Raw genomic sequence first — 15,424 nt, forward strand, 5'->3', positions numbered from 1 at the left:
ACTGCCTCAAAACAACATGAAAAAAACACAACATGAAAAAGGCTAACACTCGTCTGTCTGCAGCACAATCGCTGCCTTCGTGGCAGTCGCTTTGGGCAGCGGTCAGCCGGCTATCTATTCACATCGGCAAACATCCCTTGGAGTCCTGCGAAGTGTTCGAAAGCAGTTTAGAGTCAAGCGTTCAAAGCACAGCACAGCAAGGAAGACTCCCGAGAAAAACGAATGAATGACTTGGCATTGCAGACATGGCTGCAGGGTTTTTATTTTAAATGGGGCTCGGCTGCATGGAGTTTCAGGACTGATTGCATGTCTGCCGGTTAATGGCCAAGCAGGTGAAGAAACCCATCCAGCCGGCATCAGTACCTGTGTACTTGAGAATGGAAAAGCCCCCTTAGCCAGTGTAAGCCGGGACGTAGTGAAGTTTAATTGTCTGCCCAGTGGAAGAGTGGACCTTATAATGGTGCATGGCTGAACTGACATCCCTGGCTAATTATTTTCAAAATCATTTTTGCTTTTATAGGAGGAAAGGGGCTCATAGGGTTGATAAAATCCTGTAAGGTCCATTTAGTGCTGCATGTGACTTCCTGTGAGGGAGTTAAAATCGTAGGCACGCCTGTCGGAGGGGAAGCCCAAGTGCTGTGTCATGGTCTTGGTATATGTACATCTGATGGCTTAATTCTGGCTTAATTTTTGAGGAAAACATGCAGTAAGCGGTCCCTCTGGAGGGATGCTGATACGTAATAAGCTACAGAGTATACGTAAGGCTGAGAAACCAAGGGACACTGCAGAAGCGTAAAGCTGTCGCTGGATGCATTAACGTGGACGCTGCGCGGACCATGAGCTGCTTTGCCGAGCCCAATTCTCACGGACTGAAAAGTGAGTCACACAACGCCAGAGGCAAAAAACACCTCATGTGATTTTTCTGTAAAGCAGGTTGAGTGAGCCAATAGCTCAACAAAAAAAAAGCAAATTCTTAGTGCAAACCTGACTTAACCCCTCATTTCCAAAACCATGGCTGTAAAATGATGGGTATATATTAGAGTAATGCATCAATTGAGCTACATAGAGAGAACAAAAATGATGTGGAAGTGCCCCAGCAGTGATGGATTCTGGTAATCCGGTAATTTAATGGGGTGTATTTTCCTGGCACGGTTTGGGTGCACTCAAACACCGAGTGAGTCACCACATGCTGAAGTGTTCCTTTCCTGCAGAACAGTGTCTTTCAAGGAATCACCCTCATGTCCTATTTTTTTAAGGAGACAGACACAATCCATTTCTAGTGAGCTTCTGGCTCTCCATGTATCAGCGTAATTAAACATTTCATTTATTGCCTGAGATGCAGCAAATTCCTCTTCAACTAATGGTGAGTTGATTAACAGTTTATTGAGAGTTGTGTAGTATTTCTTCTGCAGAATCTAGTAGACTCTATGCCATGGCACATATAAGCCATGCCAGCCACATTAAGTGGACATACCAGTCACATTACCCTAAGTGTCTTTGCACAGGCGTGGTTCAATACCTTGTACAATATGTACTACAGAAATACAACAGAGCGGGTGCCAACTCACTTGCCAACTGTTCTGCAGTAATACTTCAGTACAGCTACCAAGCTACTGGACTACACAGTGCTTTGCAGTGGAATAACACTATAGAGCAGTTACCTATTGAACTTCTGTAATACCGTATCATAGGCTGGGCCTGGAAACAACAAGGTAGCCTGCCAACAATGTTTATCATACATATGAACAAAAGCCTATGGATTTCATTTGCCTTCAAGCTTGTCACTTAACTCCAAGACTGAGGAGGTGGCATGAGAATGCACTGATCAAATCTGCCTCAAGGCATAAAATAATCCACTGAGTTAATGCACAAGAATGCTGGAAGAAATGAACACCATTTCACACCCCAAGGAAGTCACATTTCAAACCCAATATGCAGGTCAAACCAACTTCTAAGCACATCTTCCAACTGCCATCACCTGCAAGTTAAACTGCATGATTTGCTGAAGGCAACTTCCATAGCTTACATTTTTTTAAACACAAAGATAGATGCATATGAGGTCAAGTAGCATGCTTAAGGGTACAACAGCTGTGTCCCACATATGATCTGAAAATGCAGTCAGACCAGCAATGTTTCCTTAACCAATGCGTTGTGCTGGTTTTACCTTCTCATACTACAAAAAGATAATGTTGTTGATGAAATATTGAACCCATTTGAATTAGCCAAACCTGTCCAGCACCATTAATAGAGAGCTGGTCCACCCTTTGCTGCTATAACTCCACTCTTCTAGGAAGGCTTTATGATAAATGTTGGAGCGTTGTTGCAGGGATTTGCTTCCATTCAGCCGGAAGAGCATTAGTGAGGTCGGGCACAGATTGGGCGATTAGGCCTGGCTCACAGTTGGCTTTCCAGATGATCCCAAATGTGTTGGATGGGGTTGAGGTCAGGGCTCTGCGCAGGCCAGTCATATTTTTCCACAAAACTGTTTCTATATGGACCTCACGGTGTGCCCGAGGTCTTAGTCATGCTGAAACGGGCCTTCCCAAACTGCTGGGGAAGCACAGAATCGACTAGAATATGGTTGTATGCTGTAGCATATTTTGCCATCACTGGAACTAAGGGGCCTAACCCAAACCATGAAAAACAGCCAGAGACCAAGGGGTGTCCAGATAGTGGTAATTTAATGTAAATGCAGCTGGGCTTGGTCAGGGTTTGAACAGGGGATCTCCTGAGGAAAAGCAGCATTCTGCTGGAAATGACCAGCAGGGGGCACTCTTACTTCTGGGAACGGGTAGAAAACCAATGCTTGGTCACTCAGGCCATAGGTGCACTAACCCCAAAGTCCTTGTAAAATGGATTCAGTCTTGCTAGTCAATATACCCCTTCAGATTTTAAGTTATTCAGTCAGTTACATTCCCAACTCAATGAGTTACATTGATGGCATTTAACAGATGCTCTTATCCAGGATAACTTGCTCAAATTCAGCATTTTAACGTAGCTACAGCTGGATATATACTAAAGCAATTCAGATTAAGTGCAATGCGTAAAGGTACAACAGCAGTGTTCTACCTGGGAATCAACCTTCAACCTTTAGCCTCAGTGGCCCTCTATGGTTGGACATAAATAAAGCTAGGCATTTTGGATCAACTCTTCATAGACACGAAAAGGTACTGAACTCCAGTGATGCGGTAACGACAGTAGGCTCAATCAATGAAGGGTTAAGCTTCAGCGGATTTATGGGATGAGACCATTTAACACACTGTACACCTCTTCTACACTACATGTACATTTACACCTAAATCCTAAACAAACGTGGCGATTAATTATTCAAACGATGACGATTTATGTAAATCAACATGAATTTATTTTACACACATCGTAAAGTTGCCTCATAGAGGTACAGTAACAAACACATAAAAATTATACATCAGGGTGAGACAGCTCAAAAAGAAAAGGTGGGTTTTTACGGTTTTCTCTCATTTGCTTTCCGTTACTTGTTTTTGAGTATCAAAATTGTAAGTGCCTTCAACATGACCATGAGAGCTGTCGACCAGCAGTCGTACAAATATTTACACCACAAAAGTGAGAAACAGGATTAGCTTTGCGTTTTAGATTACACCTGGTTGGTTTTTTCTGCCTTTTTTTCATCTGTTTTTCTAAATGACTACTATGGAAAAAAAGAAAGTATAATCCAAATGAACAAAATGTCCAAAAATATTATATACAACATTGTTCAAGGTCACGGTCTCACACTACAGTGAGGTAAAGCGGTCACTAAGACGACATTCCTTTTTGAGATTTGGGTTGACACACATTGATTTCAAAAAGAAAATGAAAGACAAGCAGGGAAGAGGGCTCAGCAATATGGAGTGAAGCGCCAAGTTTTTTTTTTTGTTTTTTTTTGGGACCGAAAAACAAATCTTTCATAAATTAACTTCCAAAAACTTCAAATCTCTCAAAATTGAAAGAAAATTACAAGACGAGCCCAAGATGCAATAAAGGGTGAGAAATCAGGCAAAAAGTGGAGTATGAAAATATTTTTTTACATACCATTTTAGTTTTGTTTGTTCATTTTTTTCCTCCGAAAGGCGGTTTTGGCACAATTTTTTAAAAACACTTTGTGAACACGTGAAAAATGCGCCGGTTTGCCTTGCAATTGCGTTTTGCCAGTTAAGTCAAGTCTGTTGTAAGGTTTGGAAGGTTTTCCAACTTCCAGGTGTACATCTTAAATATTTATAATATTTACAGAGTTCTGCTTACTCAAACCTATTCATACGGACAAGGGGAAAACATCCAAAAAAAATGAGTGATCTGCTGCAGAAGCATCAAGTATAAACTGCAACTCCAAAAGCCCCCTGCCGTGTCCTCAACACAGGACTGGGCAGCACAAGTCAAAGTAGAATGACAGAACCAGTAGAAGTAACAATGATTGATTAGGCTGACATGATTTTCTCTTCAAAACTCAGAAAATATTTTTCCTACCAATGTAGTCTCTTCCACTGTACAACTGAGGTTGGTGAGTAAAAGCTGTACACATCACTGACAATTTTCACTATTTGCAGTTTTAGTCCATGGTTCTTTTTTCTTTTCTTTTTTTCTTGTTTTTTTGTTTGCTGTCCCCAACATAGTGCAATAATTGTTTCAGGTTCACTTTGTTAGAAAATTAAAAGATAAATTACAATCATTTTGAAAACAAGTCCCAAATAAAAGGCCACCCAAGTATGACTGTCCTCGTTTATCACCAAGCCCCTGTTAGATCCACCCACACCCCCCACAAAAAAATCCCTACATAAAAAAAAAAATCCCTAAAAAAAGTAAAAAGTTATCAGAGAAACAATCATAAAACAGACCACTGTAAGTCTAGTTCAACCTTTCCCAGTCTTCACAGGGAACAGATAGCATATGGAGGGCTAGTCTGAGACTAGTGAGTGAATGCAAGATTGTAAATGTTCAAATATAAACAATCCTTCAAACTGTGACCCCCCCCCCCCCCCAATGGTTTCTTCGTATCCCGATTAAAGTCACTTCCGGGTGTCAGAAGGCAGGAAGATGGGGTGTGCCAGCCGGGGGTGAAGAGAAGGGGGGACGTTCGCCAGAGGTCTCAAACCGAGGCAATGACGATCATGAGGTGGGGCGAGATGCTGGAGATGCTGTTGAGGAGATCCGGGGCGAGCCGGGACAGGTGGCTCTCCGAAAATTCACACGGCGGAAAAATATGCAACACGTAGGCAGGCTAAGGCACGGGGAGGGAGACAGGGACACAGAGGAGAAAATGCATTCATTAGGGGTATCGTCTGTCACTTGATTTCACGTCTCACTTGCGTATCATTTTCCGTACATTCGGAGACATAATTACAGGTTGCAGTTTCAAGGTTAGTCAAGAGCACCTGCATCCCTCTCAGTTGTGTGTGTGTGTGTGTGTGTGTGTGCGTCTGAGTGCGAGTGCACGCATGTTTGTGTGTGTGTGAGTGCTTGCACGATTGTGTTTGTGTGTGCACGCGTTTGTGTGTGCGTGCGTGTTTGCCTTTGTGTGTGTGTGTGTGTGTGTGAGAAAGCGTGCGAGTGTGTCTGTGTTGAATTTTGTACTTCTTCGAGAGGACACTGACATGCTGGGCACTGTCAGGATAGGTAATGTCGCGCATAGGCAATGCATACCTGGTTGGAGCCAGGGTTGGGGACGTTTATTATGCCTGCAGCTAGCTTGGCCTGCAGATAGGTTATGAAACCACCTGTTAGGGCGTGGGTCTGGCTCAGAACGTCCTCCTGGTCACGCCCGCAAGGCAAAGCCAACAAGAGGCAGTAGTCACTCTCCACCTAAGGAAAAAAAAATCGCAAAAGCTGGATATTGCTCTGATTCAGGCCGCTTTGCTTCAATGTGGCAATTGCAAATCTGTTTTTATTGACATTATAAACTGAGCAAGAAGGCTAAAATGCAGAATGAAAGGATTACAGAAATAAATCTCTGTGCTTAATATCAAAAATTTAAAAAATGGCTTTGCTGAAGATATGCTGCTTGTGACAAATATCCACTAGCATTGTTTCAGTAAAATACCTAGTCGTATAAACAGATTGTATGTTAAGAACTGTTACCTATGTAAGTTGTAGTGGATAATAACATCTGCTTATGGCCGAACTGTAAATGACCTCCTTTCCATTCGGGAGATTAATAAGAAAGCGCATCCATCTTGACTAACGTCTCTTAGGCGTTGCCATATTTAAGTCTTTTTCTCTGCTGATCTGATGAAAAGACATCGGAGGAAAGGAAGATGGGATTGGCTACTCACGGTCATCCTGCGTGCCACGCCCTCCAGCTGTGACCCCTCCAGCCTCATCCTCTGCGCAATGCGGAGCAAGGGCCCCCCCTCGGGCGGCGGCAGCGAGCGATGCGCCAGCACATTGTTGCCCGAGACCAAATGCAGCTGGACGGCAGCCGTGTCGTTCTTCAGTGCCAGATGGCCTTGCCACACGATGGGATACTTCTGCTCGAAAAAAGAACACGGACGAACCAATTACACAAGAGCACAGGCCAGGAAAATGAACAACACCCACAGGTTTTTTTTCCACTAGCCCTCCCCCTGTCCAATGCTCAGTCTGCATCCTCTGCCTGGTCTCTCCACACTGCTCTGACCCTCTCTGCACTCGTTCTCTCCCTCACTCAGTTTCCTTCCCTCGTTCACTTTCTCACCAGAAGAAGCTGCACCATGTCAAGCGGCCGGTGTCCGGTGTGTTCGGCTTTGCCGTCCATCCGGACTTGCGACGGGCCAGAGGCGGAGGGCAGCGGGCTGGACAGGAACGAGGGCGAGCCCTTCTGTCCTGCCGCTGACGGACCCAGCTCCAGCTTGTGGGACACGGCCGTGGGAGACGTGTATGTGGGTGAGCTCGTCTCCCTCGCCAGCCGGGGCAGATGGGGCAGGTCCACGGATCCGGGCTGACCATGAATCAGGCTTTCTGATGGTTTGGCTTCACCCCGCTCTGCTGCAGCCCCCGAAGAAGACAAGGGCGTTTTGCTCCGGTGCCCATGATCCCCGTCCTGAAGACCCTGATAGACAGTAAGGGGTAAAAGTACAGGAAAGAGGGGAGAGAGAGAGAAACCATGAATACACCACTTAGAACAAAGCAGTAACAAAAAAAACAATAAACAGCAGCTAGATTTGTTGTGCATCTGAACACTGGACATCACAAAATTACTGTGCAGAGAAAGTAAAATTACTAGTCACAATACATATCTAAAGCAAACATTTCATGATAAATTACTCATACATTTCTTTAGCTTATGAAGGAGCTGGTTTCAACTCACCTGTGAGGGGGTGATGCTGCGACTAGCCAAGTTTATCCCTAATGGGGAGTGGCCAGGGAACTGGTGGTGGAAGCCCCGCATATCCCGGTACACTGAAGAGTATTCAGAGAAGGAACCTGCAGCCCCTGTCTGCATCATCTGAACCCCCTGAGGAGACACCATGACGGGCACTGAAGGGTGAACTCCCATAATCCTGCTCTCACCATGAGGAGATGATGGCATCTTGGCTTCCAGTGCTTTTGGGGGGTCCCTCCCCAACACTCCTTTCCCAGCTGGAGGGGTTTTGGAAGAGGATGAAGGAATGCCACTGGAGGAGGACGACAAGGGGGCGGCCTCCGGGGTACGAGTCTGTCGGGATTCAGGAGCTGGGTGCTCACCCAGCTGGTGGCGCATAAGGATCCTGGGGGGGAGCCCATATTGTTCCAGCCGCATACCACCGTGATGTAGTGCACGGTAGTCTGGCTGCATCACCATTACTTCCGGCTGCAGCTGTGGCACAGAAGGCCTGCACAGGGACTGGTGATAATGTCTGCTTTCATCATCCCCTGAAACAGAGCTTCCGCTGCCTCCGACCGACCCAGCAGAACCAGGGAGCGACTGCAGGACAAGGTCCCGAATGCCAGCTGGCTGGGGCGTAGTGGAACGCTGCTGAGGCCCGGGGCGCGGGGACGCCAGAGGCTCAGGACGAATCCCATAGCCCATTGCAGAGAGTGGAGGGGTGTTCATGCGCACCTCGCCTTGAGAGAGGTGCCCCATGGCAACGGTCTGGTTGACACTGTGCGGAGGCATAATGACCGACTGCTCCTGGTGATGCACACCAGAGGTGTACTGGGACATACTAGGCTTACCAGGGCCCAGGACCACAGAGGTCCCGACAGGGGAAGTAGAGGTGTTAGGTGGGCATGTTTTGGAAAATGGAGACGGCGAGTGACCTGATGTGCGAGGAGAGTGTGGTTCCTGCTTTATGCCACTTGGGTGTGGGATCGGTCTATCAATTGGGGTGCCAGGGCTGGAACTGACATAATTACCAGCTAGGGAAGGGTGGTGAGGACTCAAACCAGGACTGACGTTAGAGGGCTGAGACGGCTTATTCACATCACCTTTCAATGGCAAGGACTCCGTTCCCATCGCTTTCTTTCCATGCTGCTGTATCATTGCCTGGCTGTAGACTAGGACCTGAGGATTGCTTCCAGCCTGCTGGTTAATTTTCCCCTGAGGCCCAGGGTGGTACTGCATGTCTGTCTTATCTGAACCTGGGCTCTCCTGCTTGATGGAGGAAATGACATGCTGTGTATTATAGGCCTGACTGAGGATTCCCCCAGGGTGCCCATATCCAGTGGGAGTTTGGGAGCCTTTGGGGGTGGTTGGCTGGGAAGGGGTGAATGGCTCCTGCTTAATTTGGGATTTGGACACGGACTGCTGGAACTCTATGTCAACTGCACTAGCTGGTGGGATCTGGCTGATTTTGGCAATTACCCGCTGGGGCCCCTCGGTCTTCTGTCCCGAGCAACTCAGGACAACCACACCCTGTGAAGTATTAACTCTCAGACGTGGGCTGGAGCCAGTGCTATAAGCTGCGCTCTCAACCCCAGGACGTCCCACAGCAGCACCCTCCTCACCCATAGCTAGCCCATGGTACCGGTTAGTCTCATTTCCACTCGGTCGGTATTTCTGCTTCGGCAGCTGCATGCCTGCATTGCGGTCGCTCAACGAGATGCGTGGCGCCTCTTCTGAGTCAAAGGGTACAGGGATGCGGCTGATAACAGAAGTTACAGTGGAGGCAATGACAGAGTTCACCATCTTCTCACTAAAGGTTTGTTGCATCTCAGGAGGAGGCAGAGGTGGTTGCTGGACAGTAGGTTGAGGTGTCGCAGGCGATGGTCTGTCTTCAGGTGGAGAGGGTCTGGCAATCACTGTGTCAGACTGAGTCTTGTTGTCTGACACACGTGGGTCACCGAGGGAGGTAGTGAGCAGTGTGCTGGACAATGAGCTGCTGCCTGAGGCAGGTACATATTGAGGCTCCATGAGGATCTTGCGCAACGTGCTAGAACTAGGATCAACATCAGAGGCTTTGGTGTCCGGGGGCAAGGCGGGGTTTCCTGAAGGAGCTGCCACTGCATTGGCTGCTGCTGCTGCCCCTATAGGTGGTGAGGGCATGCTTGCTTGTGACACAGGGGCAGCGAGCGTTCCACTGTCATTTGATCTATTAATCCAATCAGGCGAAGATGCTGGTTTGCCAGAACCTGATGCCATGGTGTTTAGCCGAGTTGGAGATAATGAGAGGGGAGGGGCTGCAAGTTCAGAGAGTGGCTGTTGTAGTCTGAGGTGAGAGGGACTCTTGCTACCCAAATGAAAGGCAGATTCTTGAGCTGCAGGCTGCTCCACAGGGGGTTGCTCTGCTTCATTGGGGGTGTCCATGGACCCCACGATCACATGCCCCACTTCTTGTTTGAGGGAGGCAGTAGAAGAAGCAACAGCTGTTGCTGCCGTCAAGGAGCCAGCTGCATTGGGCTTTAGTGACGGTATCTCTTCAGGAACAGATTCTGGCATTTTTACAGGGGTAGGTTCAGGTTCAGACACACTCTCTTCTGAGGTCTCCCCCTTTCTGCTGGCACCGCCCTTCCGGGTCCCTAACTTCTTTTGAGCTTTTGATCTAACTTTACTTCCTTTCTTAGGCATCTCCGGTGGGGAAGACTCCTCTTGGGCCAAAGATGAGCTGCCACGAGCTGATTCTGCAGCCTTGGAATCAGGACTTAGAGGCTGCATTTCGGTGTCAACATCCATGATGTTGCTGATAGCCAGGTTCGTCTCTGGCTCCATCGCCTCGCTGGCAGAAGGCAGGACCAGAGGCTCTGCAGTGGGAATAACTGAAGTGTAGGTAGGAGGAGCGGCAAAGCTATCAGCATCAGCAGAAATATCCTCAGCTGTGATAGAGTCGATAGCAGCAGCTAATTCAGTCTCACTTGCAGGATTAGCTGGCTTTTCTTCCTCAATTTCACACGGTGGTTCCTCTACAACAGGAGGCAGCAATACAGGGGGCTCTGCAGGGGCTTCTTTGTAAGGTGGCAGGGTGGGATGTTCAGTCATTTTAGCAATATTCTTCACAGCCAGATCCAGTTCCATCTGCTGGGCAAGCAGAGTGGCAACTGGATCTGCAGGAGGCTCAGTGTCAGACAGTTCGTCCTTAGCCTCAGGGCTGAGCTCAGCTACCTCCTTTTCAAGAGTAGGAGATGACTCATCGTTGATTGACATACTTGGCGACTTTGTCTTCAAAGCAGGCTCATGAGGCTCACATGCTTCCTCACCAGAATGCAGTGCACCTTTCATTTCATCTGCACTCAGGCGGTTCTTCAGGTTTTTCACACTACGAGATTTGTCTTCTTCAGTAGGTTTGGTGTTGCGTGTCAACCTTGGTGCCTTCACTTTCCCACACTTATCCAATGACGGCTTTTTCTCCACCATCAGTGCCGTTTTCTCACTTTTGTCCTCACTAACTTTCCCCTCTGCTGATTCCATTGTTTCCTTCTCTTTCTCAGGTTCTGTCTGACAGGTAAAGTTGTCAAGCTGCTTAGCATCAACCTCTTTTGGCTTCTCACCTTCCTCTAGGGGTTCATCTTTCGGCTTAACAGCTGGATCCTGGGCTGCTGTGGCATCTCCTCCAACGAGCTCCATCTGCTGAGTCATGCTCTGAAGTACTTTCCCTGCTTTCCCCCCTTTCTTATTCTGAGCAGAAGGTGGGGACCCTTGATTTTGCTGTACTTTCTGTGTACGAGGTGAACGCCACCCTTCTACCACCTTGACGACTTCTTCGCTCGAGCCCGCATCTTTGCCGTCAACCTCCTCTGCTTCTGCCGTTTTTGCTGGGTCACCTTTCACAGGAGATGCATCCTCCCCTCGCCGAGTACGAGTCTTGGGGGGGCGTCCTCTCCGCGTGGTGGTTGGGGCGGCCGGGGTATCCTGCTGAGACTGCGGCTGCTGAGTTGTCTCTCTGTCCCCAGCGCGCTTTCGTGTAGAACGGGGTGACTCCACCACATCCTTGCCAGGGTGCTGAGGGGTCTCGTCGCGTAGACTGTCTAGATGCGGAGTGGCGTAGACTGATCGCACATTTCGGCGGCGTGTCCTGCTGGGGGGCAAGCTTTGTTCTGAGCTTTGGTCCGACTCAGAGGCGTGGATGGGTGATTTACTTGTTGCTCTAGAATCTGAGACAGCCTTGGAGTCTCCTCGAGGAGAGGACACCCTCTTTGACTTCTCTCTGTCGATGCGTTCACTCTTGCGGATGGCCTGCTTTTCTGAATTGGCTGTTTGGACCACATCAGACTGTGGTGCTGGTGGAGTCAGCTTGGTCCTCTTGCTCTTAAGCTTCCTAGATGGTAACACCGGCTCTGCCTCCATATCATCACAGGTCTGCATCTGCACCCCAGGGGGGCATTCAGGTTTCTCTGCCTCCTCGCCGTCCTGAGATTTTGCCTTAGCTGGTGGGACTTCCTCTTCCTTTACTGTCAGGGCTTCCTCTTCCCTAACATGCTCCATTGCCTCCTCAGGCTTAGGAGAGACAGAAGAATGAAACTCAGGGGGCTCTGGGTCAGGTTCAAGCGCATGTTCTGATTCTGAACTGATCAGTGAGGCTCCAGGAGTGGGAGGCTTTACATCAAGATCGGAGTGCTCAATATTCAAAGCATTCTCAGCAAGCATCCTGACCTCAGCCACCTCCTCCTTCAGCTCCATTTTCATTTCTGTAGCAGTGGGCTCAGGGGGGGTTATGCAAATAGAGGCAAGAGGTTGGTCCTGTACCAGAGGCAAGGACAGTGATGGGGACACCTTCTCAGCTTCTAAGTGGTCTTCCTTCATCGGCAAGTCTGAATGATCTGGGGACACTGTCTGGACAGCATATTTTCCGTGTGGAGGAGAAACCTCGAAGGGCACTGGGGGAGAAACGACATCTGGAACAACAGGATTAGGGCTGGTTCGTTTCAGGTCAGGCTCAAGAGCCGCCTTTGGATTGCTGGACAACGGCTGCTGTGGCTGCTGTTCTCCTTCATGCTGCTTCTCTCCGACATTTCCATACGCGCTGCTTGCTTTCTCCGTCTCCCGTAAACGCTGTTCCCTCTCCTTCTGTTGTTGCCCTATCACCTCCAGGAAGAGTTCGTGGAAGAGCACCACTGGCTCCTGCTGTAGGTCACCTGCACCCAGACCAGGCTGCCCTTCCATTGTTCCTAGCTTGCCGGACTGGTGGCCGAAGCCCAGCTCAATGTCTTCATCCTTTCGTTCCAGGTGCTGGAGGCGCCTCGAGTCCTGCTCAAAGATCGAGCTGTGAAGAAAACGGGAGGCAAATAACTCCTGTCGCTCGTGTTCCTCTGGTTTTGGCTCTTCTTTCTTATCTTCCAGCTTTCCCTCCGAGTCGGTGCGGATCTTCTTCTTTTTCATGTACCAGGAGGGAATTGGCCGTGGCGTAGACTCCACCTTGTCCTTATCCTTGCTGCTGCGGAAGCTGGAAACGTGCGAATCTCGGTTGAGGATGGGCCAGTTGTCTTCACGGGAGGAGGAAAGTGACTTAGCTCTCTCTAGCAAGGCCTTTGTATCTGGAGTGATAGTCTGTTCTTGTGCAAACGAGTAAAACTTGTTCTTTTCCAGGGAAGTGGGCAGTCTGAGGTCTGAAAACCTCCGGTCCCGGAGAAAATAGCTGAGGGAGGTGGAGGGCTTTGGGGAGTGGTTCTTGCGCTCTCCATCCTCTTCAGAGTCAGACGGCACCTCCCCGGGCTCCAAATCAATCAAGAGACGATGGCGAAGACTCTCGCGTTTCAGTAGGCTGCCAGGGAAGCTCATGTCTGGGAGACGCGGGTCCTGCTTCGCTCGGCTCTCCCAGCGCTGTTGCAATTCCTCTTCACAACCCAGGGATGCTGCCTTCAGCTTAGGCAGCTCTTGATGTGAGGTCCGAGCCTTGCTAATTGTTGAGTCTAAACTGTACTTTAAGAGATCCAAGTGTGGGTAGACTTTATCTTCCATCTTTGGCGATTCTTTAGTTTCCTTAGCTGCACCCTCCTCCTCATGGTAGGCAAAGGGCCGCAGCCCTGGTGGGGAAGCCATATTGCGCTCGGAATCTTCACTCACTTGCCGGGAACTTCGGTAGTTACGTTCTCGCTTGGTGGTCAGATCGTAGTCAAAGGCCTCCACCTTTTTGCGTTTGCTAGGCGGGGAGTCATCTGTGACATCCTGAGGAGGCTTGCCTACCTCATGCACCAGGCTTCGGTGCTCAAAGTCCTCTGTATCGGTACCTCTAGGGCTGCCAGGTTTGTCCGGCTTGTCAGACTGTAGCTGCTGCCGGAGCTTCCGACTCTGCTCCATCTGTTTGCGGTAGCTCTGAGAGTGGTCAATGTCCAGGGACGCGTGCTCCTGCCCCACCCCTGTGCTTTTCTCTTCTACTAAGGCTTGTTCACAGAGCTCTACATAGCTTTGTTGCTCTGGCTGCCTCGTGTCATTATGGTCTAAGCTCCCTTCTTCTGAGAACATCAGCGCAGTATTGGGATGAGATTGGGACTTCGCTACTGTACCAGAAATGTCTGAGAGGTCTGTGGCCTCCTCTGTGGGTTCTCCTAGTCGAGCCTTAAGGTCCATACTCAGCTGTCTTTCTTTGGGACTGCAGACAGTAACCAGCCTTTCTGTTTTAGGCTTCTGGGGTCCCTTTTTATGTGCCTCTTTCCGCACTACTTTCCTGTCAACTTCATTTTCTTTTGCCACTGCATTACTGGCCCCAATGTCTGAAAGTTTCTTAAGCCCAAACCTCCCCTCCTCTTCCTCTTGGCTGATTCTCTTAGGCCGATCAGACTTCCCGCTCGCCTCTCCAAAACGCCGCTTTCTTGCAGCCAGCTTGTCAATATCCAAGGAGGAGTTACTGCTATCAGTTCCAGGTTCAGATTTTAGGTGCTTCTTTAGTTTTGTCTTGCCTTCCTTGTCCACGACCTCCACTTGGCTTGCTACAGCCTTTTCCTTGGCAACCTTCCCCTGCTTTAGGGGCTCCCCTTTTGGGAGCTCCAGCCGGGACAGCACAGCTTTTGAATCAGTTGAGGCAGGCAGGGGCAGCGGCTGGGAACGGGCGCTGTCATTTTCACCTTTCTGTCTCAGCTTCTCTGGGCCAGGCTGATCCAGGAGTTTCCCCTCTTTCTCCTTTACACGTGTGAGCTGCACCACACAAGGAGGCAAATCAAGACGACCCTTGCTAGAGCCGTCCTTGTCCTTAGCTAAAAGCTTGCCACTTTTGGATTGTGCAAGTGCATCTGGGCTTGCCTCCCGGTCTGGTTCAGGATCTGTGTCAGAAGAGGGGATGCTGGGAGATGGCACCTTCACCTTCCTTAACTTGGCTTTCTCCCCTTTCTCCTTGTCAGTCTTCTCCTTGCGGCCAGTTCGTTTGTCCTTCTCACCCGCACTGCCGCGTTCCACTTCAAACAGCGGTCGATCTTTCTCAGGCTTCTCACCCTTGCCATAGCGGTCTGGCCTCATCTTGTCGGACTTCTCGTAACGTGGCGGCGAGACAGAGCTGCAGCTGCCGCTTCCCTCAGAGGAGCGGCTGTAGATGCGCCGGTCTGAGTCGCTGGGCATGCGCTCGGACGGGGACGGGGAGGCAGTGGGCGTGGCCGGGTGTCGAGGGTGAGAGGGGCTCTGGCTCCTTTCAATGGTGCGCCGACCATGTTCACGGTCCGTCTCGAACCGCTCTCTCTCCCTCTCCCGTTCCCGCTGCAGGTAAAATTTGCGGATGTCCTGCTCATAAGGGTCTCGGTAGTCCCTGTATTCCCGTGGGTCATCAAAATAGCGCGGATCATAGTAGTCGCCTTGATAGGGGTCCCATTCTGGATAAAATTCCCTACTGCGGGCAACATACTCGCGCCGAGGATCTTCCACATAGGTGCCCTGCGCCCGCATATTCTCGTAGTATGCTCGATCTGCTGAATAATCATGATATGGTGGTCTGCGTTCATCTCTGCCAAGAAGAAAGGAGAGAAGAAGCAATCACTAACAGACACTGGCAGATCTGACAGAATTTAGTCACGTGACAAACATTAACCTTCAGAAAAGTTAACATTAGAAACACCACTGTCTCCTCGCTGTGCTACTCCTAACCCAGAGGAGGTCCCC

At 49.4% G+C, this 15,424-nt stretch overlaps 1 protein-coding gene across 2 annotated transcripts in view; it reads right to left on the reverse strand.

The window, feature by feature from the left end:
* Window positions 1-3,341: 3,341 nt before the first annotated feature.
* The window catches only part of LOC118210530 (msx2-interacting protein-like), a 33,600-nt gene continuing 21,517 nt past the window's right edge, over window positions 3,342-15,424 (reverse strand). For both annotated transcript variants that reach the window (XM_035386787.1, XM_035386786.1), the window contains exons 11-15: window positions 7,298-15,269; window positions 6,686-7,039; window positions 6,285-6,479; window positions 5,656-5,814; window positions 3,342-5,233 (exon numbers count right to left, since the gene is read on the reverse strand). In XM_035386787.1, coding sequence (XP_035242678.1) covers window positions 5,102-5,233; window positions 5,656-5,814; window positions 6,285-6,479; window positions 6,686-7,039; window positions 7,298-15,269 — 8,812 coding nt within the window. In that variant the 3' untranslated portion in view covers window positions 3,342-5,101. The remainder of the gene's footprint in view (window positions 5,234-5,655; window positions 5,815-6,284; window positions 6,480-6,685; window positions 7,040-7,297; window positions 15,270-15,424) is intronic.

This window comes from Anguilla anguilla, chromosome 13 (genome assembly GCF_013347855.1).
Source record: "Anguilla anguilla isolate fAngAng1 chromosome 13, fAngAng1.pri, whole genome shotgun sequence".
In the NCBI taxonomy this organism is placed as follows: Eukaryota; Metazoa; Chordata; class Actinopteri; order Anguilliformes; family Anguillidae; genus Anguilla; species Anguilla anguilla.